The sequence below is a fragment of the Sphaeramia orbicularis genome, chromosome 14 (genome assembly GCF_902148855.1).
Source record: "Sphaeramia orbicularis chromosome 14, fSphaOr1.1, whole genome shotgun sequence".
NCBI lineage: Eukaryota > Metazoa > Chordata > Actinopteri > Kurtiformes > Apogonidae > Sphaeramia > Sphaeramia orbicularis.
The window spans coordinates 44,008,310-44,031,823 of NC_043970.1; the positions used below are offsets into that span (position 1 = coordinate 44,008,310).

The 23,514-nt window shown below is 35.9% G+C and overlaps 1 protein-coding gene across 2 annotated transcripts in view; it reads right to left on the bottom strand.

Annotated features, from left to right (window-relative positions):
* Positions 1-1,533: 1,533 nt before the first annotated feature.
* The window catches only part of camkk1a (calcium/calmodulin-dependent protein kinase kinase 1, alpha a), a 74,825-nt gene continuing 52,844 nt past the window's right edge, over positions 1,534-23,514 (bottom strand). The window contains exons 5-17 of one of the 2 annotated variants that reach the window (XM_030153201.1): positions 19,842-19,893; positions 17,958-18,091; positions 16,626-16,662; positions 15,895-15,916; positions 14,003-14,091; positions 12,695-12,894; positions 11,803-11,856; positions 11,448-11,521; positions 10,057-10,144; positions 7,477-7,605; positions 6,545-6,648; positions 2,193-2,240; positions 1,534-1,905 (exon numbers count right to left, since the gene is read on the bottom strand). In XM_030153201.1, coding sequence (XP_030009061.1) covers positions 1,833-1,905; positions 2,193-2,240; positions 6,545-6,648; positions 7,477-7,605; positions 10,057-10,144; positions 11,448-11,521; positions 11,803-11,856; positions 12,695-12,894; positions 14,003-14,091; positions 15,895-15,916; positions 16,626-16,662; positions 17,958-18,091; positions 19,842-19,893 — 1,104 coding nt within the window. In that variant the 3' untranslated portion in view covers positions 1,534-1,832. The remainder of the gene's footprint in view (positions 1,906-2,192; positions 2,241-6,544; positions 6,649-7,476; positions 7,606-10,056; positions 10,145-11,447; positions 11,522-11,802; positions 11,857-12,694; positions 12,895-14,002; positions 14,092-15,894; positions 15,917-16,625; positions 16,663-17,957; positions 18,092-19,841; positions 19,894-23,514) is intronic. The other variant, XM_030153202.1, reaches the window with a different exon arrangement.

Here is a 23,514-nt window from a genome sequence, read left to right on the forward strand (position 1 = left end):
TAACTGGGAGTAATCTGATAACTATGAGTAATCTGATAACTGGGAGTAATCCGATAACTGTCGTAATGGAAAAACCCTGGTTTCCATGTTTCAGTCCATCGGAGTCCGTACACACGCTCTGTCCACTTCCTGTCCTTTTCCAAACAGCAGGTCTTATCTGGGACATTCTAAAGGACGAGTACTGGAATGTGTCTCCGTTCCTGTCTTTCCTCCGATCAAACAGATGTTGGACGTGGACAGTTTTCATTTGTTGTTGCAGGACATTTGTTTCCTGTTCACTCCAGAAGTCAGTCTTTGCAGACTTTTCACTGCTTCGTGACGTTTGTTTACCCTTATATTTATGTTTACCATTTTTACAGACTTTTTTTCAAACACATGCGCAGATGTAAAAAAAATAAATAAATAAATAAATCACATTAACCTGTATACATGTGTGAAGACATTGGAGTATTGGGCAGAAACCTAGGTGTGTTAATCCGATTTCTCCTAAACAGATTACTACTGCTATTGGATAAATCTGATCAGATTATCCGGTTTACACGTTCACTGGAATAATCAGATAACTGCAGATGTCGGATAAAGATCAGAGTATTGGTGTGAATGTAAACGGACCCAATGAGATCTACAAAAACGTCTGTTGGGTCCATGACATCTGACCAACAGGAAGTCTGTCATTTTAAATTTTGTCACCAGTTTTGGCGATTCGCTGACTTTATATCAAAATCCTGGAATAATCAGATAACTCCAGAAATTGGATAATGATCGGAGTATCAGTGTAGATGTAAACGGGTTCAGTGTCTCCAAAATGTGGTTATAGTTTTGAGAAATTTAGATTGACTAATTTTTAAAATCTTCTACCTGTTCCTTTCCTTCTACTGGTCCATCTGTTGATGGTTTAGAACATGTAAGTGGTTCCAGATATCAGTCTAGTTCCTATTGATCACTGATAGAAGTCAGATATGGACTGTGATTGGATGAGTTGAGTTCTCCTCCAGTGAAAGTCCCGCCCACTTCTATAGTTAGATTGATGTGCATCCAGACCACAGAACTGGAACACAGAACAGAACCAGGACTGGAACACAGAAAAGAACCAGGACTGGAACGAACCAGGACTAGAACATAGAACAGAACCAGGACTTGAACATAGAACAGAACCAGGACTAGAACATAGAACAGAACCAGGACTTGAACATAGAACAGAACCAGGACTGGAATGTAGAACAGAACCAGGACTGGAACATAGAACACAACCAGGACTAGAACATAGAACAGAACCAGGACCGGAACATAGAACAGAACCAGGACTGGAACATAGAACAAAACCTGACGGCCTCACACATTCAGCTGGTTCTGATCCACATAGAACAGACACTGACGGATAGACACACTGGGTCTGTTTTTTTTTACTTTGGATCTTCTGAACCAGGGTCAGTTTGTTCTGTTTTTTAGTTTGGATCTTCTGAACCAGGGTCAGTTTGTTCTGTTTTTTAGTTTGGATCTTCTGAACCAGGGTCAGTTTGTTCTGTTTTTTAGTTTGGATCTTCTGAACCAGGGTCAGTTTGTCTGATGATCAGGTGTAAATATTTACCATGCACGTATCAGGAGATAAACTCATCTTCACAGGTGATATGGGCTCAGTGGATGCAGAAGATCGACTGGTAAATGTCTGAGGAATGAGCAGAGAACCAGAGTGTGAAGCCTGAGCGTCAACGTGGTGGTGGGACTGGACCTGGTGGTGGGACTGGACCTGGTGGAGCTTCTGCAGATGTGACAGAAATGACACCGAGATGGATTTAAGACAGAGACGCCGAGTGGACGGAGCATCTTAAGGCTCAGGAGGACGGTTCGTCTTCATGAAGGTCCTCCAGCTCCGCCTCCCGGGGCCCGTCGCCGGTGCTGGACTTTCTACAAAAAAAAAAAAAAAAAAAAAAACAGAAGAAGAAGAACATCAGAGCAGACACCAGAAGAATGTCTTCAACGTCAACCAGAGGAACCTGGTTTTCACCACACGATGGATGGACCAAGCACTAAATGACAGCAGCAGCAGCAGGAGGAGGAGGAGGACAGGACAAAGAAAAGGCCGGAGGTGAAGCCGCTCCATCACGTCTGATGATGGAGGAGAAGAAGCCACAGCGGAGGAGGAGTCTAAATGAGGAGGCACTGGACAGACAGCCAATCACACGGAGCGTTACCTGAGAGAGGGGTGGAGTTTTAAAGAAGGCCGGAAGGGCCACGAGTCCCTGCAGCAGAGTGGGAGAAAAAGACGGAGAGGTCAAAGGTCAGCGTGGAGGTCAGAGGAAAGATGGTGATGGTCAACGTGAAGGAAACGGAACCAGGTCAAGAAACACAGGAACGGTTCAGTGGGTTCGACTCAGTGACATCTAGTGGTGAGTGGAGGTAATAATTAAAACTCACATCCACAATAATAGGAATACTGGACTAAACACACATTTTCTTTATGTTTTCTTCATGGTATTAAAGGTCAGATTATTTTTCATTATTTGTTTTTGGTCTGAACTCAACAGCTGTTCATTTTTGTCTGATTGTTTAAATTTTGATTCATCCACTAAAACCATCCTATAATAAACAGTGTTAAATTCCTTCACTAACACCCTTCCACCAATGTTGGTGTTAATCTTCTGCAATAAATAAATACATTAATTAATTAATAAATAAAATCAAAATTTTATGTAGTATATAGAAAAAAAATTGTGTGTTTTTTGCATCAAAAAATACGGTTTGTTTACATTACAAACAAAAAAACAGTAACGGTTCAGTGTTCGATTCAGTGACATCTAGTGGTGAGTGGTGGAAATAATCAGAATTAAAACTCACATCCACAATAATATGAATATTGGACTAAACTCAGATTTTCTTCCTGTTTATGCTGTTTTTTTTTGTTTTTTTTAACTAAATATCTCCACACTGCAACACAAAAGTATTATTGAATCAACACAAAAAGCTAATATTTTCCATCATCTTTTAATATTTATCCTTCCTGTGTCTGAGTGAACATATTATGCACACTTCGTATTTCATGTTATTAAAGATCAGACTATTTTTAACTATTTGTTTTAGTCTGAATTGAAAAGTTGTTCATTTTTGTCTGATTTTTTAAAATTCTGATCCATCCACTAAAACCATCCCATAATAAACAGTGTTAAATTCCTACACTAACACCCATTATCCAGTGTTGGTGTTAATCATTGACATAGACCAGGTCTTTGACTCATGAATCTTCACTCATATATAGATGTGACTTTGGTCTAAACTCCAGGTGACGGTTTTCAGATTTTTTTTTTTTTTTTTTTTACCTGGATTCAAATTGTGCGTCATCTTCAATAATAAATGTTTCTGCTGTCATGGCTTTTATGTCATTATGAAATGAAAAAGTCAGAGACACTTCATCATATTGTCTATAGAGGGTGTATCAGAAAAATGTAGACTCAGAAAAAAACAACAGAAAACCAAAATGCAAAGAAAATCCGTTCCTATGTGTTTATTGTTTATGTTATTGGGGGTTGACATGTCAGTATTTTTGTCCTGTTTGATTCATCAAAGTAAAAGACCAGTGAAACTAGTCCTCCATGAAGACTAGGGATGTAACGATTACCGGTATAACAATAAACCGCGGTAAAATTGCAGACAGTTAGTACTACCGTTGAAATTCTAATTATCATGATAACCGTGTTTGATTACTACACTTTTCCGGAGAATACGCCGATGTAAAGATATGTTTTTATGTCAAATATTTGAATATAGTTTTAATTTATTCTAATTTTGACTGTATATACCTAATATTTGGAACCAATATTCACTTTTAAAGTCCTTGAAAAGGTTTGATAAACATATTTGTGTTATTTATGTAATAAATTATACACATTTTTCAAATCGGATTTTATAAATTTTTTTGTTTTCTGTCCTTTTATCTTTTATAGTAGGTTAAAGTGAAAAAAAATAATAGTCAGATGATATAGATGAAGTTGTGCTGAAAAAAATAGATACCAAACTTGGGTATAGTAAACATTTCTTTATATAGTATATAAAGGCAAAATCAAAAGTACTCAAAAACGACCAAAATAGGCTCAGACCACTAAGGGTTAACACTTGAATGTTTCAGCCAAGAGAAAGTGCATTTTGCCTATTATTTTATTTGTTTTTTTGTGTTTTTTTCAAAATACAACTTGGTTGAATTATTTCAGTGTGGGTCTAAGTACTTTTTGAACATTTTGAGCACAATTTCAACAATACTGTGATAATAATGATAACCGTGATAATTTTGGTCACAATAACCGTGAGATGAAATTTTCATATCGTTATATCCCTAATGAAGACAGATCTCAGATTTACCCTTACACTTCCATGTACAAAATAATTTTTTTTTTTGCACAATTTAAATTAGTGTTTTTCACTGAAACATGAAAACTGACCCAGGACACTGGTGTCAATCAAAGGACAATTCCATGGAAAATAAACATATAAGAGCGGATTTTCTTCACAGTTTGGTTTTCTGTTGTTGTTTTTTCTGAGTCAACGTTTTTCTGATCCACCCTGCAGAGTGAACTGACAGTACGTTCTTCCTCCAGCAGGGGGCAGTGTTGTTCCATCCTCCTCAAACACCGAGGACACGTTGACCTCAGTTAACTCTTGAGTCCAACTGAGGAAACATGAACACTAGTCATCCCATAAACCTGACAGGAGGAAAACACTACAAATGTCCAATATCACTGGTTTTATTCTAAATTAAATGTTGACAGAAGAGAACGTACGTTATATAAAGGTTAAAAAATATGGTTTTAATGGAAATTAAAGGTTAGTATGTGACACTGCAGAACAAATACTGATGCAGTCAAATACATTTAGTTGATAATCTGTGACATACCCAAGACTCTAATCACAACCAGTGTCCCACACCCATTAGTATTTGTCATACGGAAAATATTATTATTTTTGTCATAAATAATTCAGAATTGAAATTATTAAAATGGCATTTAAAGGGTTAAAATTCAGAAAATTGCTGAATGTTTTGTAGTTTTGAGCTGAGCTGAAGTTTAAGAGATTTCAAAAAAATTAAATTAAAAAATAAAAATATATATTGGTGTATGATGATTTTTTTCATTTTTTGTGCATTTTTGTCCACGAGAGAAACTAGAGGGAGAATCCAACACAACAGAAAAGATATGAATGCAATTAAATCAATTTAGTTGATAATCTTTGATATTTCCAAGGCTCTAATCACAACCAATGTCCCATCCCAATATTATTTATTATGTGGAAAATATAATCTTTTTTTTTGCCTTTTATGTAATACATAATTCAGAATTCAAATTATTAAACTGGCTTTTAAAGGGTTAAACTTCTGAAAATTGTTGAATTTTTAGTAGTTTTGTGCAGAACTGAAGTTTAAGAGATACATATATTTAAAAAAAAGAAGAAAAAAAAACAACCCAAAAGACAATCTATTGATATATGATGATTTTTGCATTTTTTTTTGGTGTTTGTACATTTTTGCTGCGACAGTATCCAGAGGGTAGTAGTGTTTAAGAGATTTAAAAAAAAAAAAAAAAAAAAAAAAAAAAAGGCAAAAACAATATTTAAAATTTATTAAAAAAATTTTTTTAGAGCACTTTTTCTGTGCATTTTGGTAAAAGAGGGAAACCGGAGGAAGAACCTGACACGACAAAAAAAAATACTAATGACATCAGATCCATTTATTGATTTAGTTTAGTTCTTTATGTTATGCTTTAATCATAACCAATGTTCCATCCCATTAATATTTATTATCTGGAAAATATCATCTTTTTTGTGCTTTTTATGTAATAAATAATTCAGATTTCAAATTATTAAACTGGCATTTAAAAGGTTAAAATCCTGAAAACTGTTGAATGTTTTGTAGTTTTGAGCAGAGCTGAAATTGTTTAAGAAAATTATGAGATAAAAGCAAAAAAATCTTTTGATATATGATGATTTTTTCTATTTCTTTGCCACGACAGTAGGGTATTTGGTTCCAGAACCGGACTCAGACCTCAGAACACGACTACGGTCCTGCTGAAAACTGCAGATCTACAGACGCCACAGTTCACCCTCTGCTGCAGACAGTTCAGGTGCATGATGGGATACGAACATTCATTGGCTGAAACTGAAACTGGAGGTCGGTCTGAGGTTGTCGGTTTAATTCTGAACTGTCTGGACTGGCTGAAAGCGACACACAACAGAACACTGAGAGACGCTGGGACTGCGTACAGGTAAAGGATGAGTTATGGTGCCATGGCAACACGAAGCCACCGCCACTGCTGAGGCACAAAGGCATGCTGGGTAATCTGATAGAGCAGGCAGAGGAGGAGCCTCTGACGGGCCTGAGTGGGTCTGGATGGGTTTGGGTTTGAGTGGGTTTGGGTGGGTTTGGGTGGGTTTGGGTTTGAGTGGGTCTGGGTTTGGATGAGAATGGGTGGGTTTGGGTTTGGATGGGTTTGGGTGGGTTTGGGTTTAGGTGGGTTTGGGTGGGTGTGGGTTTGGGTGGGTCTGGGTCTGGGTGGACACTTACATGAGGAGGCTTCCAGGAGCCGACATGGAACGCTCCTCCCTCCGACTGGGACACTCGAAGGGGTTACTGAAGGAACGCTTCCTCAGCATGGCCTTCACCAGGATCTGAAACCAACCAACCAACCAACCAACAAACAAACGTATCATAAACACAGGTTCTGCACAATAAAACACTCCCAATTGGTAACAGTTCAGTGTGTTCGATTTAGTGACATCTAGTGGTGAGTGGTGGAAATAACCAGAATTAAAACTCACATCCACAATAATAGGAATATTGGACTGAACACAGATTTTCCTCCTCTTTTTTACTAAATATCTCCACATGACTTGGTTGTTTTTGACTGTTCAGCGGGTTCTGACAGACTTTTGACAGCATTTTCCCATCATGCACCATGGTTGTGGAATAATCTTCAAAAAACTGTAAAACGACACACATTCATTTCTGTTACTGATTTTAAAAGTATGATGGAGAATGCAGTGAAGGAGGAATGTCACTGTTTTTCTTGAGTCCATTATGGTTGAACAGTTGTTATTGTGTTTTATTGTTCATTGTGTCTCATGTGTGTTTTCTGTTGTTTGGAATTTGTTTGGCTGCTACCTTGGCCAGGTCTGCCTTACAAAAGAGATTCTATTCTCAAAGACTTCCTGGTTAAATAAAGGTAAAATAAATAAAATGACAACGTAAAAGAACAGTTGAATCAACAAAAAAGGTAAACAGTTTCCATCTTGATCTTGAAAATTTAACCCTCCTGTTTCCAGGTGAACATACTACTACTACTGGAATACTTTATGAAGTTTCCTTTGGCAAAGCAAATGTGTTCAGCGCAAAAAGGAGCCACACGACCGTTCTGCTGTTCTGATGATGGACAAGACAAGTTTAAAAACAAAAAGAAAAAAAAAAAAAGAGGTCCAGTCTGCTGCCAGAGGACTCACCACTGCAGACAGACTGGGGACGAACTTCACCGAGTTCTGGATCTCCTCCTCTGTCACCTCGACGACCGAGCAGTGCTCCTCCTCCAGAGGCAGCGGGTCTCTGCCTCCCTGGGTCACCCATTGGTCCACCTGAACGAGACCAGAGGAGACATTAAAGCTGCAGTCCTCAACCTGCTTTAAACAAATGTCCATTTACGTCATCATGAGCCTATTGTGCTGTGCTATGCTATGTTATGCTATGCTACGTTATGTTATGTTATGCTATGCTATATTATATTATGTTATGCTATGTTATGTTATGCTATGTTATGCTATGCTGTATTATGTTATGTTATGTTATGCTATGTTATGCTATTCTATGTTACGTTATGTTATGTATGCTATGTTATATTATTATATTATGCTATATTATATCATATCATATATTTACTAAGTACAGAATATTTTCATGTATATGATTTTCCAGACAAAAATGGAATAGGGCAGGGCTTAGTGATTCCTGAGTGCCTATTGGTCGTTAAACGTTAATAGACGAGGGATTCCAGCCCTTATGTGTGACATCTGTGTAACGGACAGATGAGATTCTGCGTTCACTGAAGTATTTGAAGTATCTGAAGTATTTGAAGTATTTGTAGTATTTGAAGTATTTCTACAGTGTAAACTGAAAGTATTCCTACAGTATGGGTCTGTTCTGTGTGTGTTCAAAGGGTTAATGTCTCCAGAGGCTTCGTCTTTTATTCATGATTCATCCACTGCAGCGAAACACGGTTAGATTTATGAACGGGCCTCGGTTCCAGAAGACGTTTGGACGTTTGCTTTGATTAATTGTGTTTTGGCAGAAAATCCAACAGAGAAGACGTGAAGGTTGGTGCAGACGTGTGCAGGGTCGTTTGGATGAACCGCCGACTTTAACGGAACGACTTGGATGGATTCATCTGCTCAGATCAGGTGGAATTTTACCTTCACAGATCAGACGTTCAACACAATAAGAAACAAAACTAAACATAATCATCATAAAAAAAACAATGGAAGACCAACTGTGGACTGTGTTAACGAAGGATATATGAATATGAGTATATATGAAAATAAACAGAATATATTCAATTCAGTCAGACTTACAGTTAATCAGTTCATTAACTATTATTATTATTACTATTTACATACTTGTATTTACTTATACTAGCGGCATTGTACCCGTGGTGCTATTGTACGATCGCGCCCTCCCGTGGTGCAACAGCGGCATGGCCCACGTACGCCCTCCCGTGTTGCAACATCGGGACACGCGTCAGTCAATGGGACACATGGTGGACAAACACGCGGCGGACACAGAATGTCCATCATACTGTAGTAGGATATCATTGTCACGATTATTACTATCATCACTTTATTATAATTATTATTTCTGTTCTTATGAATGCATATGTATATATTTAGACCTAAACAATACATATAATAACATTATAACATAATTAAGGTAAGGTAAGATAAGATAAGACTTTATTTATTCTACCATGGGGAAATTTCACAATTAACAGCAGCAAATATACAACAAATGATTGCTGAGAAAAGACAGGTAGAAAAAAAACGAGTGAAAATGAAAAACATAAAGAGAAAAATAACAAATTTGGTATTTTTATAAATATTTATATTACTAAATAATTTCAATTAAAAAGTCAATATTATTTACATAATTATACATATATTATTTATTATTGTTATTGACTATTATTACAGTAACTGTAAAAAGAGTTGTGGGAAAAAAATAGTCAATTGCACATTAGAAAGCACTAGGAACAAAGTAGTAATAATTATAATATGTGTGTGTGTCTGAGAATATATATATGTGACAGTGATAACAGTAATAGTCGTAACAATGATATATATATAGATAATAAGCATGTAAGAGTAATAATAATAATAACAGCAAATTAAGGATTATTATTATTATTATTATTATTATTATTATTATTATTATTATTATTAAATTGCTTTTGTGTAGATACTTTGCCTTTCAGCTTTGCCTTATTTGTATTTAGAAAAACTGGGATTTGATTGTAATTTTCCTTTTTTGCCCCATTTTTTTTTCTCTACGATGTATTGCTATCCTTATTATTAATAACAAGAACAATAATAATAATAATAATAATAATAATAATAATAATAATAATAATGATACGACGTGAGAACATGAGACCTTCTCTATGAAAAAGTTTTCTTTTTTTTTTTATTTCTAGACACTAAAGGAGGGTTATTATGTTTCTTTTGTTTCCATTTAAACTGAACTTGTCAGATGTCTGATTATTCGTGGTTCCATAAATGCTGAGTCTGTGGTGGACACGATGGGTCTGCGTCATGGAAACATGGTGAGGAGAAGGAAACATGGATGCTCAGTGGTCGCCATGGAGACGAGCAGATCCCATCATGCCCTGCAGCGACGCCGTGCAACTAATGAACTCCACTGGACGGGGTGTGGCGAGGGTCACAGCAAGGTCACGGCGCACGAGATGAAAACAGCTGCCAATGCAGATGAAACGCAGATAAAGCTGGAGTTTACTGCCGGCCCTGAACGCATTACGCTACCTTGATCTCGGGGATAGTGATCCTCGTGTCTGGGTTCTTATCCAGCATCCGTAAGATCAGCGTCCGGAGCTCCTCGCAGATCTGAGGCCTGAAGGAATGACAGCACAGGTGGTTAATTTCAGAACATCAGCCTGTGGGACAGACGTTAAAAAGACGACGACATGGAAATGAACCGGAATGGAACCTGGAAATACATCACAGTTATTCCATTTATCAAGGTTTGGCTCCTGAAAATCAGGAAAAATGTCGAAATTTTGTTATGTTCAGGTTCCACATACGACTCAGAATGGTCTAAAGTGGATCAGAACCAGGAGAAGAATAACAGAATAATCTAGAGATAATGACAAAGCCAAATGTTTCTACACGTTTAGAGTGAAACAATGTAAAGAGAAAATCAGACAAATGTTTCAAGTTGAAATCTTAAAAAATTGGTCAAAAATCAAGAAACTGAAATTCAGCCAAACAACTGTCACTGCATTTCTCCAAGTGTTAAGAACATGTGTGTGAAATATGAAAAGAACGGGGTGAGTACACTGCAAAAAAGGAATGTGTGATGTAAATAAACTGACTTTAATTTGGAATATTTATCTGAAAGATCATTTTTTTATTTGTTTACTTATTGAGACTTAATCTTGTTCAGATTATTTGACTTGTTCCAAGAATTTTCATCTTAAGCGTAGACATTACAACTAATAGACGTAGACATTACAACTAATTTAAACAATATTTCTAATAAAACCAGCTCCATAGTTGGAGGATGAGTGTGGAGGACACAGGAACTGTTTACTACCAGCACATTTGAACTGGATTAAAAAAAAAAAAAAAAATCTTACTAGGAAGACTTCTGTTTAAAATAAAATAAATAAAATAAAATTCATTTTATTGCATTTGTATTTTATTTTATCATAACTTACTATATTCTATTTTATCATTTTATTGTATTTTATTTTATTGTATTTATATTTTATTTTATCATATCTTATCGTATTTTATTTTATCGTATTTGTATTTTATTGTATCATATTTTATTGTGCTTGATGAAGGACTTTTTCCTGTGTCTGTATGTTTCCCTTCAACGACACATGACTTATTAATAAGCTGACGTCCTGTTCTGACACCTGTCACTCACATCCGTCCATATTTACTCTGTTCACACACCCCCGCCCCCCTTCCCATATTTGTATTTAACCTTCAGGGTCAGGATAAACCCGGCCCCGCCCCCTGTCGTCTTCTATCACTGTGTGTTTTGATCACATGCAGGTGACATTTACTCGACACAAACACAGAGAAAATCATTTCCCTGAACAGAGGAAATCATGGGTGTAAAGAGGCTCAGCTGGAGGCGGCGGACGGCGTCCGTCTGAATAAACCAGGACACGGTGTGAACTTACGATTCTGGGAAATCCACGGGTTTGGTCCTTATCTTATTGTGCAACGCCAAGATGTACTCGTCAATAAACGGACACTGGAGGAGGAAACGGAGACGGAGCGTTAAAACCAGTGAAGGAGGACAGTGGTTACCATGGAGACCAACACAACAAAGACAAGGGCCGGGGGTCTGTCAGGACTAATGATGCCACTCCAGCGGCACCGTCTCAGGCGTAAATAACAGGGGCGACGCTCTGAGAGCCGCCGTAGGAAGAAGCATCGCTCCTCAAACCCACGTCCTCTGAGGAGACGATGATGAAGATGATGATGATGATAATAAAGATGATGATGATGAAGATGATGAGTGGAATAACTCACCTTCCCAAAGACGAAGCAGTAGAGGGTGACGCCCATTGCCCAGACGTCCAGTGCCTTCAGAAACAGGAAACGGAGTCAACAGACGCCAAGGACATACTTTCAATAATAATAATAATAACAATAATAACTAGAAAAGCACTCGGAGAGCGCAGACCTCCACTAAGGCAGATCAGTGGGCCCCCGTGGCCCCCCCACCCCCGATCACCATCAAAATTTAATCATTTGTTCCTTGTGCCAGTATCAACATTTCCTGAAAATTTCATCCAAATCCGTCCATAACTTTTTGAGTTATCTTGCACACAGACTGACAAAAAGACAAACCAACGCCGGAAAAAACATAACCTCCTTGGCGGAGGTAATAATAATAATAATAATTCTGCAGATTAAACCTAATGCCTGTAAAATTAAAATTATTAAATCCAAAATGAGTTCTTCGCCCTCTGACTTCCTCCTCGTCTACAGATAAACATTCATTTCAGTCATTTCACCTGTGAATGAAACTGAATTAAAGTGGGTTAATTAATACGAAGGAAAATCTGAACTCCAACGCTCATCCAATCTACATCCAATTTCACATGTAGAAGAAGAGTCCCATCCTCAACACAACAGAATGGGCGGGGCACACCAATGAGTGACACTCACTCAGTAGACCAATCTGCACCCAGTTTGGTACATGTGTATCCCATTAAGTCTAATCTAATATGTGAACCTTTACCTTTAATCAGATTAATCAGATTACAGAATTACCTTTAATCAGATCTGATTAAAGGTAAAGGTTCACATGTTAACCCTTTAACCCCTGATTAAAGGTAAAGGTTCACATATTAACCCTTTAACTCCTGATTAAAGGTAAAGGTTCACATATTAAAGGGTTAAAGGTGGATGGACTTACTTTTCCACTGAAGCTCTTGCGTTTGTCCGACAGCGTCTCTGGGGCCATGAAGGCGGGGGTTCCAGCCGTGCTCGACAACAGCGCGTCATTACCCTCAAACTGGTTACTGACACCAAAATCTGCGATCTTCACGTGTCCGTCGTCGCCCAGTAACAGGTTGGAGGGTTTGATGTCACGGTGGACGATCTTCTGGTAGTGAACTGGTGATGAAACAGGAGAAGGACGTGACCAGGAATGATATTGCAAATCTAAGAAAGAATAAATAAACAAAATGCACACAGAATACTCCAGAACACTGAAGTCAATAAGTTAAACCAATAAAAGAAAAAAAAGGAACGGTGTAACTATTGAACTATTTACAGTCGTCCTCAAAATTATTCAGACCCCTACCATTTATTACCTCTGCCAAGGAGGTTATGTTTTCATCGGGGTTTGTTTGTTTGTTTGTTTGTTTGTTTGTTTGTTTGTCTGTCTTTTAGCAAGATGACTCAAAAAGTTATGGACGGATTTTGCTGATCTGCCTTGGCCGAAGGTCTGTGCTCTCCGAGTGCTTTTCTAGTTTGTTCATCTAGTTGCGTAATCTAGTTGCGTAAAAAGGCAGCTGCGCGAACCTCCCTGCAGCAGCAGCACAAGCCTCCGTTTCCCACATTGCACATTGCGCCAAAAAAATCCCGAAGATGCCCAAGTTATTTCCCAGTTTGGAATGTAAACACAAAGGGTTTGTTTATGGTGGATGGCACTTCAAAACTGTTCACCGTAATGCAAGAGATTCGGGTGCGTAATCACAGAAAGACTTACAGATTCGTGATACTTAGGCTATGACTGCGGTTTTACAGATTTGATGAAAAATTCATCACGAAAGTCTCCGGCACCTTTAAGGGCTAAAGGAGGACGTTTGGGTCTTTAAGGGTTAAAGGTGGACATTTGGATCTTTAAGGGTTAAAGGTGGACGTTTGGATCTTTAAGGGTATAAAGGTGGTCATTTGGGTCTTTAAGGGTTAAAGGTGGACATCTGGGTCTTTAAGGGTTAAAGGTGGACATTTGGGTCTTTAAGGATTAAAGGTGGACGTTTGGGTCTTTAAGGGTTAAAGGTGGACATTTGGGTCTTTAAGGGTTAAAGGTGGACGTTTGGGTCTTTAAGGGTATAAAGGTGGTCATTTGGGTCTTTAAGGGTTAAAGGTGGACATCTGGGTCTTTAAGGGTTAAAGGTGGACGTTTGGGTCTTTAAGGGTTAAAGGTGGACATTTGGGTCTTTAAGGGTTAAAGGTAGACGTTTGGGTCTTTAAGGGTTAAAGGCGTGATACTTACGGTACTCCATTCCCAGGATGATGTCTCTGAAGTACAACCTGGCCTGTTCTTCTGAAAAAGGATTATCTGTGGGAACCTCCATCACCGGACTGAAAACCAACACAGACGGACAGAGAAGACAAAACAGGGAAACAGAGAAAACTTTATGTCACATATTAAACAGATGTTTTTGGTTGAATTCCTACTGATGTAACTTCCTGTTGAATATGATTAAATTAAATCCCACTGAAGTTGATCACTGAGTTGGTTCTGTTCTGAACGGGTTCTGGTGGATCTGCTGTGAATAAACCTGAGTCTGACCTGTGATGCTTCAGACTCTGATCCAACTGAACCTGATCTGAGCTGAAGCCTTTGGAAACACTGGTGGGTTCAGGATCAGAGCTGCATTATGGAACCAGATCCATCTAAAACACAGGTGTCAAACATACGGACTGGGGACGGAACCGGCCCGACAAACGGTCCAATACGACCTACGGGGTGAAGTTAGGAAATGCAAAAATTACAGTGACGGTATTAACGATAAATGGAGTTAAAATCTTTTTAGCTCAGATTCAGACCAATATGATCTGAAGTGGATCAGAACCAGGAAAACTGTCATAATAACATTGAAATAAAAACAACTGCAAATGTTTTTCTTTGTTTTAGTGTAAAAAAAGAAAAAAAATTAAAAAGTACAATTACATGAAAATCTTTACATTTACAAATGATCCTTTAACAATAAAATATGTAGAACCTGAACAAACATGAACATCTTGAAACATCTGAAGAGAAGCACATGACATTTTAACATTTTGTTGTTTCTAAAATTTTTGTTCATTTTTGAGCAAATTTTGTTCTAATTATTTATTTTGTTCATATTTGCTGTTTTTTTTTGGTCACTCTGTTTATTTCTGTTCACATTTATAAATTTTTTGTCCTTTTGACATTATTTGTAGATTATGTTATTATTTTACTGGTCCACATGATTGAAATGAAAAATGTGAATAACCAGAATAAATATGAAAAACCAGAAATTTCTTAGAACATGTTGCACAACTTTACCAATATTCTGCCTGTTATTAAATGTTTTGTGTATTTACTGTCATCTGTAAGTTGTAATGAACATGTGTAAATGATAAACTAAGGCAGAATATTGGTAAAATTGCATTTATTTTTCTTAAGCAATTTCATGTTGTTCAAGTTATTCACATTTTTAAGGAAACTTTGGAGATGTAAACACTAATGTTATTTCTACTTAAATTTGACTTTCTTCACTGTTTTACTTCAGATCATATTGGGGCGTTCATGGCCTTTGAACTAAAATTAGTCTGACCATTTTGATCTAAAACCTCTGGGATGAGTTTATGGAATTACTGAAATAAACGAGCATTTTTAACAAACCTTCATCAAACTGAAACCCATTCAGTCATGGGCCATAAAGGATGGACTGTCAGACGTACAGAAGATCCATTTACTTCCGTCTGGTGAGTCATGTTCACTTTGGTTCAGTTTTCTGTCTTTATTATTATTGAAGTGATTAAAAACTCCAGTGGATTTTACTTGTTAAAGTTCATCTGTACTCAGCTGATGTTTAGAAGAAAAACATGAATGAAAAACAGAATGAACCACAGATGGAAACTGATGAAGAACTGAAGCAGGAACACAGTGAAGAACATCACAGCTTATGTTAACATCCACCTGATTGTGTCTTTTATGTTATTTTCACATATGATAGAAGAAGAAGAAGATGATGATGGAGAAGGAGAGAAAAAAGGAGATGAAGAAGAAAGAGAGAACAAAGGAGATGAAGGAGAAGAAGATGAAAGACTTTCCACAGTCAGATGGGAGCAGAGGATAAAGGGATGAGGACGGAGGAGATGAAGGAGGATGAATTGAATCTGTTTTCTACTCACCCTTTACACATCAGCTCAAACACTGTTAACAACAAGGAGAGAAAAATGAAATGAGACACAGAAGAAGCAGAACATTCACCAAAAGACTGATCTGGGCTTGGGCTCCGACACCTGATAGGGCATTAGCATTGGCACTAACATTAATGTTAGCTTTAGCAATAATACTAATGCTAACGCTAAGATTAAAAGCAATAACACTACCATTAACATTAACATGAACATGAACATTAACATAAATAGGATTAACGTTAACACTAACACTAATGTTAGCTTTAGCAATAACACTAATGCTAACGCTAAGATTAAAAGCATTAACACTACCATTAACATGAACATAAACAGTAACATAAATAGGATTAACATTAAGACTAATACTAATGTTAGTAGTAGCAATAACACTAATGCTAGGGCTAACAGTAACATTACCATGAACATAAACATTAACATAAATAGGAATAACATTAACATAAATAGCATTAGCACTAGCATTAACATTAACACTAACATTAAAATTAACACTACCATTAATGCTAGCATTACCAATAACACTAATGGTAACATTAACATTAGCATTAACACTAACACTAGCAATAACTTTAACATAAACATAAATAACATAAACATAAATAGCATTAGCATTGACATTAGCCTTGTCTGATTCATGAACCCATTAACACATCAGATCAGAAACAGACAAGATGAACCCAGAAGAACATGACCATGACGCTCACCCATGTGGAGGTTGTCCTCAGCAGGATCATCCAGGACCTGCAACAGGATCAGAATGTCTAAAAGCTCAAGGAGAACGACAAGAAAACCACGTAGAAAACTGAAACTATACATTCAGGACCAAACAGTTCAGGATGAACGAGTCCTCAATGGAACTGAGTCCCTGATTGAACTGAGTCCTCGATCAAACTAAGGCAACGGATGAACCAAGTCCCAACAGAACCGAGTCCTCAATGGAACCGAGTCCCTGGTGGAGCTGAATCTCTTGGACTATCAGATGTGAAAGGCCTTCAGACTCATTTCCCTGAAACAAGGCTTTTCCTTTTCTTGAATTTCCATTTTGCTGTTGGTTAAAGGCTGCATTCAGAGGGAGTTGAATCATGGGTAAAAAGCTCTGAGGACTGTAATGGAGGTGTGATTCTGGAGGATTTTTCATCTGGTTCTGTCGTAACGTTGAGTCTCATGGATCTGTGACAAACGACCACATGAGTGTCATCAGTTTGAATCTGTTCCACTGGTTCAACGAGTGGATTCAGTTGAACAAATGTAATGACTGTGAACCCGACTCAGGCACAGCTCCAGTAAATGGATTTGGGGGGGGGCCCGTCTGCCCATTAGAGGAGGGAAAATAAAGGGCAGAGATGGAAGTCTGAAAACTCTGTTTCTGACAGAGACTCGATCCAGACCACAAATCCTCCACCGTCGGACTAAGTTTAAAGTCAGGGCCGTCACCAGGGATTTAAGGCCCCGGGAAGAAAAACAACCAAAAATCCACTAAAGACAAAAAAAACAAACATCAAAAATACAAATAAATTAATAAATAAAACTCAATAAAATTCATCAAAAAATACAAATAAATAAATAAATAAAACCTGCAAAATGCACAAGAAAATCAAGAAAATCTAAATAATCCAAATTTAAAAAAAAAAAAAAGCAATTCACGAAAAATCTAAATAATCAACAAATTAAAAAATAAATTTAAAAAAACCTAGCAAAACATTCAACAAAACAAAATGAACAAAGCAACCACAAAAATAAACAAATTGGAAAAAAATCACAAAATGAACATAATGAAAAAACAAAAACAAAATGAACAAAATAATCGCAAAAATGAACACGAACAAAATAATCAACAAAATGAGCAACACCCCCCCCCAAAAAAAGGACAAAATATTCAACAAAAATGACAAAAATAATCAACAAAATACCAAAAAAAACCAACAAATTAATGAACTAAATGAACAAAATACCCATTTGTCCAATTTTAACCATAAACCCATGGGTCCGTTTGGTCCTAAACGCAAACACGTATTAAATCTATGGTCGACGCCCACCTCCACCAGTTTGACAATGTTGACGTGGTCCAGTTTTTTGAGGATGGCGATCTCCTGGTAAACCCTCTCCAGAGGCCCCAGGATCTTGGGTTGCTCCCCTTGGGCTGCTTTAGGTCCTCGAGGGGGGGGACGACCTGCAGAAAAAAACCCAACAAACCCCTTTAAAACACTGAAGCGTTCCAATGGAAAACCTTCACAAATAAAACCTTTAGACCGGGGGCGGGGGGGGGGGTCAAACATACAGCCCGTGGACCAACACCGGCTGCCAAAGGGTCTGGTTTAACCACGTAAACACTAGTGGCTTTTCCATCAGACATCTGCACAGAACTTTACGATATTTACTAAATATCATAAAAACAGAAGTGTGGAATGTTGTTTTTTCCATTAACCTCCTGAGACCCGGCAATGCATTTATGTCCTCTGTAGGAGACAAAAGTTTGACAGTTTTACTAAAAAAAACCCAAAATACTGTCAATTGCAAAGGACATTCCATTAATAAATAAATAAATAATAATAATTTAAAAAATGTATCTGAAAAAACTGTTGCATTATGCAGTTTCCAATCAAGATGACTGTTTATTGTTAAAAAAGCTACAATTTTAACTTTGCTGGGCCTTTGGTTAAATCACAAAAGTGATGATTTGTTTATTTATTATCATGAGATGTCAGTAGAAGTCTATTTTTAATTTTTTTAATTTATAGTGAATGAGTGCTCTATCAATGTTGGTTGTTTTATGTTTTGTTTTTAAGTCACCTGCCTATTTACTGCAGATGAAAAGGAGTTATTTTTACTAATTCTATCATATTTACATGGGTGTATTTTTTATACAATAATTTTCATAAATGTGCACGGTCCATATTAAAAAAAAAAACAACTAGAAAAGCACTCGGAGAGCGCAGACCTCCGCCAAAGCAGGTCAGTGGTGATATCACATTAATAAAAATAAATATAAAAAGGTCAATAAATGCATTCCATGGTCCATCTGGTCTAAACTGTCCCCATATTTATATAAATGCGTACGAAACACAAGTGTGTAATGTTGGTTTTTCCATTCAATCCCAAATGTGCTGATTAGTTTCTTTCTTCTGGTAGATGTCAGTAGAAATCATTCCATAAACAGGAACAGAAATCTGTGTTGCTTTGAATCTAGAATGCTTGTTACCACGCAAAAAAAAATCTTGAATTAAGCAAAAAAAATCTTGAAATAAAAGAAAAATAAATCTTGAATTAAGCAAAAAAAATCTTGAATTAAGCAAAAAAAATCTTGAATTAAGCAAAAAAAAAAATTAAATCTTGAATTAAGCAAAAAAAAATCTTGAATTGAGCAAAAAAAATATTGTGAATTGAAGCAAAAAAAAAAAAAAAATAAAAAATCTTGAATTAAGCAAAAAAATCTGTCAGTGGAACAAGTGAAAATGATCTTGGTCAGATTTGTTGACATCCGATTTTCCAGATCTATTGTCTATAAATCAGTTCTTATATCTCACTGTAAAGTTCCTCTTTAGGTGATTATGATATATTAAATATCTGGACCAGAAATGAGAAAAACACACTTGGTCAGATTTAGATTTTTTGTTTGTTTTAAACTCTTCTTCTGCTCTTGTTGTAACATCCATCAGGATCTGTTTTTTTTTGTTTTGTTTTTTTTGGTCATGCAACTAGTTGGACTCAAAGGTCTTTCCATTGCAGTTTTGCGCCATACACCAATTTCACTATGCCTGAAAAACCACCTCTTGCAAGTGCAAAAACTTTTCAGCGACAAACGATAGTTTTGGCGAAATTGTCATTTTCACAAATTTTTATGCACAAGTTATATTTGCCCAATTAAGGGTCAATGGAAAAGAGACTTATGATCGGTTCCATTGAAATATATCAGAACTTACGTGGAAATCCACACTGCTTCATTAACTTCTTCTTTGACACCACTTTCATGGCCTAAAGAAGAAAAAAAAACAACATAAAAACATATTATCAGTGTCAAATGAAATAAAATGACATTAAATACATTTATTTTATCTTGTAGATCACTGAGGTTCGACGATGACTTTTAATGTAACGCTGACTGACGGTAACAGAAAACGTAACAAGTAAAAGTTAACAAGTTAAAGTTTAAAAAATTAAAGTACAAAACAGGGGAAAAAGGATGAGGTCATAACTTATTTTACAGTATTCCTGAGGAACAAAGTGTAATTGGTGACAGAATCACCTGGACAGTGACAGAAGTTAATGGGACTTCTACCTGTTATTGGTGTCAGGAGGTCACATGACCGGTCACATGACTGGTCCATTCCAACATTTATTATATTTATATTTACAAATGGGTAAAAACACTGATGAAAACAGTAAAAAAAAAAACAAAAAAAAACAAATTAACAAACCATGAAACAAACCTTTTGCATGAAATTACATTAATTTTAAATGTAAGACGACCCTCATTTTTAACGCAATGTTGACTGTCGTAAAATAAAACAACCAAAATACTCGACAAAATAAACAAAATATTCAACAAACTTGAAGAAAATATTCAACGAAATGAAAAAAAAGTTATAAAAAATGAGCAGAAATCAAAATATAATTAATACAACGAAAAAACAAAAACAAAATAAAATACTCAACGAATTGAACAAAATGAACAAAATAAATAGAAATTAACAAAATTTAACTAAATACTCAACAAAATGGGAAAAAAAGATCAAAACAATCAACAAAATCAACAAAATAATCAACAAATTGGGAAAAAAAAGAAAGAAAAGAACAAACAAAATGATCATGATAAACAGAACTTAAAATTTAGTTAAATACTCAACAAAATGAGCAAAATAAAAAACAAACAAAATGAACAAATTACAAAATGAATGAATGAAATAATCAACAAAATGAGAAAAAAACCAAAACAATCATGAAAATGAACAAAATAATCAACAAATTAAAAATAAATAAATAAATAAATAAAATGAAGAGAACTGAACAAAATAATGAACAAAATGAGCAAAACAATCAAAAAACAAACATCATGAAAAATTCATCATAAAATGAATCAAATAATCAACAAAATGAGAAATAAAATTAACTAGATAATCAACAAAATGATATTAAATTAACAACGTTTTGCATCAAATAAATCAGTGAATGTGTTCGAAGTCAAAACCCTCTGGTGTCTGTTTGACTGTTTCTAAAATCAGCTGCGTTTGGTTTTTCCAGCTGTTCATTAAGTCTCACATCTATGTCTTTAATATTTCACCACATGTGGCTGAAACATCCCTGTGTTTTGTCTGAAACGCCGTCTCCATGGCGCTGACTGAGCACGAATGCCGCTCATCCACGGTTTCCATGGACAACTGAGCGTGTGCAGACGGGAGGAAATAAAGCACCTCTCAAAGCCCAGAAGGACCAGAGTTAAAAATGACCAACGAGCACGACATCTGAGGATTAGGTCTGATGTTGAACAGGCTCTGAAACAGGGTTCACCTCTGAGATAACGAGCTTCAGCTGAAGTTAAAGGAACGACAAAACACACTGGACTCATGGGGTTTATAAAAAAAAAAAAAAAAGAGTCCAAAAATACAGTAATGACAATACAATAATCAACAAAATGAGTAAAAAATGACCAAAATAACAAAAAAAAAAGGAACAAAATAACCACAAAATTAAACAAAATGAACAAAATAACCACAAAAATAAACAAAATGAACAAAATAACCAAACAAACAAAACAACAAAACAAAATTAGTAAAAATGACCAAAACAATTCACAAAAGGAACAGAATAACCACAGAAAGAAACAAATTAATCATAAAATGAATAATATAATGAACAAAATTGGTAAAAATGAACAAATAGTGAACAAAAAGGAACAAAATAACCAAGAAAATTAACAAAAAGGAACAAATTAATCACAAAATGAGTAAAATAATGAACAAAATGAATAAAAAAAGACCAAAATAGTTAACAAAAGGAACTAAATAACCACAAAAATTTAAAAAAATGAACAAACTAATCACAAAATGAGTAAAATAATAAACAAAATGAGTAAAAATGACCACAATGAGTAACAAAATTAACAAAGTAATCAACAACAATGAACCAAAAAATCAGCAAAAATGAAGCAAATAAACAAAATAACCACAAAAATAAAAACAATGAACAAATTAATCACAAGATGAGGAAAATAATGAACAAAATGAGTAAAAATGACCAAAGTAATAAACAATCTCAATAAAATAATGATCACAAATGAACAAAATAAAATAACCACAAAAAAGGAAAAAGAAATATAAGACACAAAGAGGAAAAAAGTAATAACAAAGCTATAAAAAAATGGAGTGGAAAAAAAAGTGTGCAAGTGGGAAGACATTATAAAATAGTAATATAGTAATAATAATAAATATAAATAATAAATAGTAATTATAATATAATATGTAGAGTATATACATACACACACATACAGTTTAATAGTAGCAGAACAATTAAATAATAATAATAATAATAATAATAATAATAATAATAATAATAATAATCTGATCATCGTCTCTGTTTCCGTTTTTAATCTCAATTTTTCCTGGAACTGACTCGAATGAAGTGACGTTGAGTCATTAAACGACAGAATCCTGCTGTTTGAGTCCATATCTGCTCTTCATTATCTCTGTAAAAAAACTCCAGTCGCTTCAACAGTTTGACAAATTCTGCACAAATGGATCTAAATGTGTCGTCTGTGAGTGGGATGACGTTCGGGAGCGTCTGGTCTCCATCGGGTCTTCATGGAACCGGTTCAGAACTGGCAGATGATGGACACCGTCAGCATCTTCGTCATTTCAGATCTGTGGGTCATTTGAGCTTCATTCTGTCCCAGATGGTCTACTAGAGGAAAAACAAGGTCTAACAGAGGAAAACCAAGGTCTACCAGAGGAAAAAAATAGGACCAATGGCCCTGTAGCTTACCGGTCAAATTATAAGCTTTGGGAAATGTATCCAGATGCCATTTATTATCATCCAGTTCTGTGTATTTATTATGTTACAGAAACAGCCCATGTTTTGGTCATATTCCAATCAGATCTGTAAAAAATTCAAATTCCAACTTGATATCATTGATACTTACTGATTTATTGGATCAATCCACTTCCTATCTCTTATAATGGGAAAATTTTTCAAAGTCGCACCAAATCCAGAATCAGATCCGGATGGAAATAATTTCAGTACCTTGTGTTAACATCATCATAAAGAAGCTGTATACCAAGTTTTCAGTCAATCAGAACTGTAGTTTCAGAGAAGAAGACGACTGAAGTTTTGTAACGGACGACAGACGACAACAACAGACAACGCCGATGGATGCCGCATGATGACAATAGCTTACGACCTGTCTGCTGGTAAGCTAAAAACAAGGTCTACCAAAGGAAATACAAGGTCTAACCAAAGGAAAAACAAGGTCTACCAAAGGAAAAAGAGGTCTACCAAAGGAAAAACAAAGTCTACCAGAGGAAAAACAAGGTCTACCAAAGAAAAAAGAGGTCTACCAAAGGAAATACAAGGTCTAACCAAAGGAAAAACAAGGTCTACCAG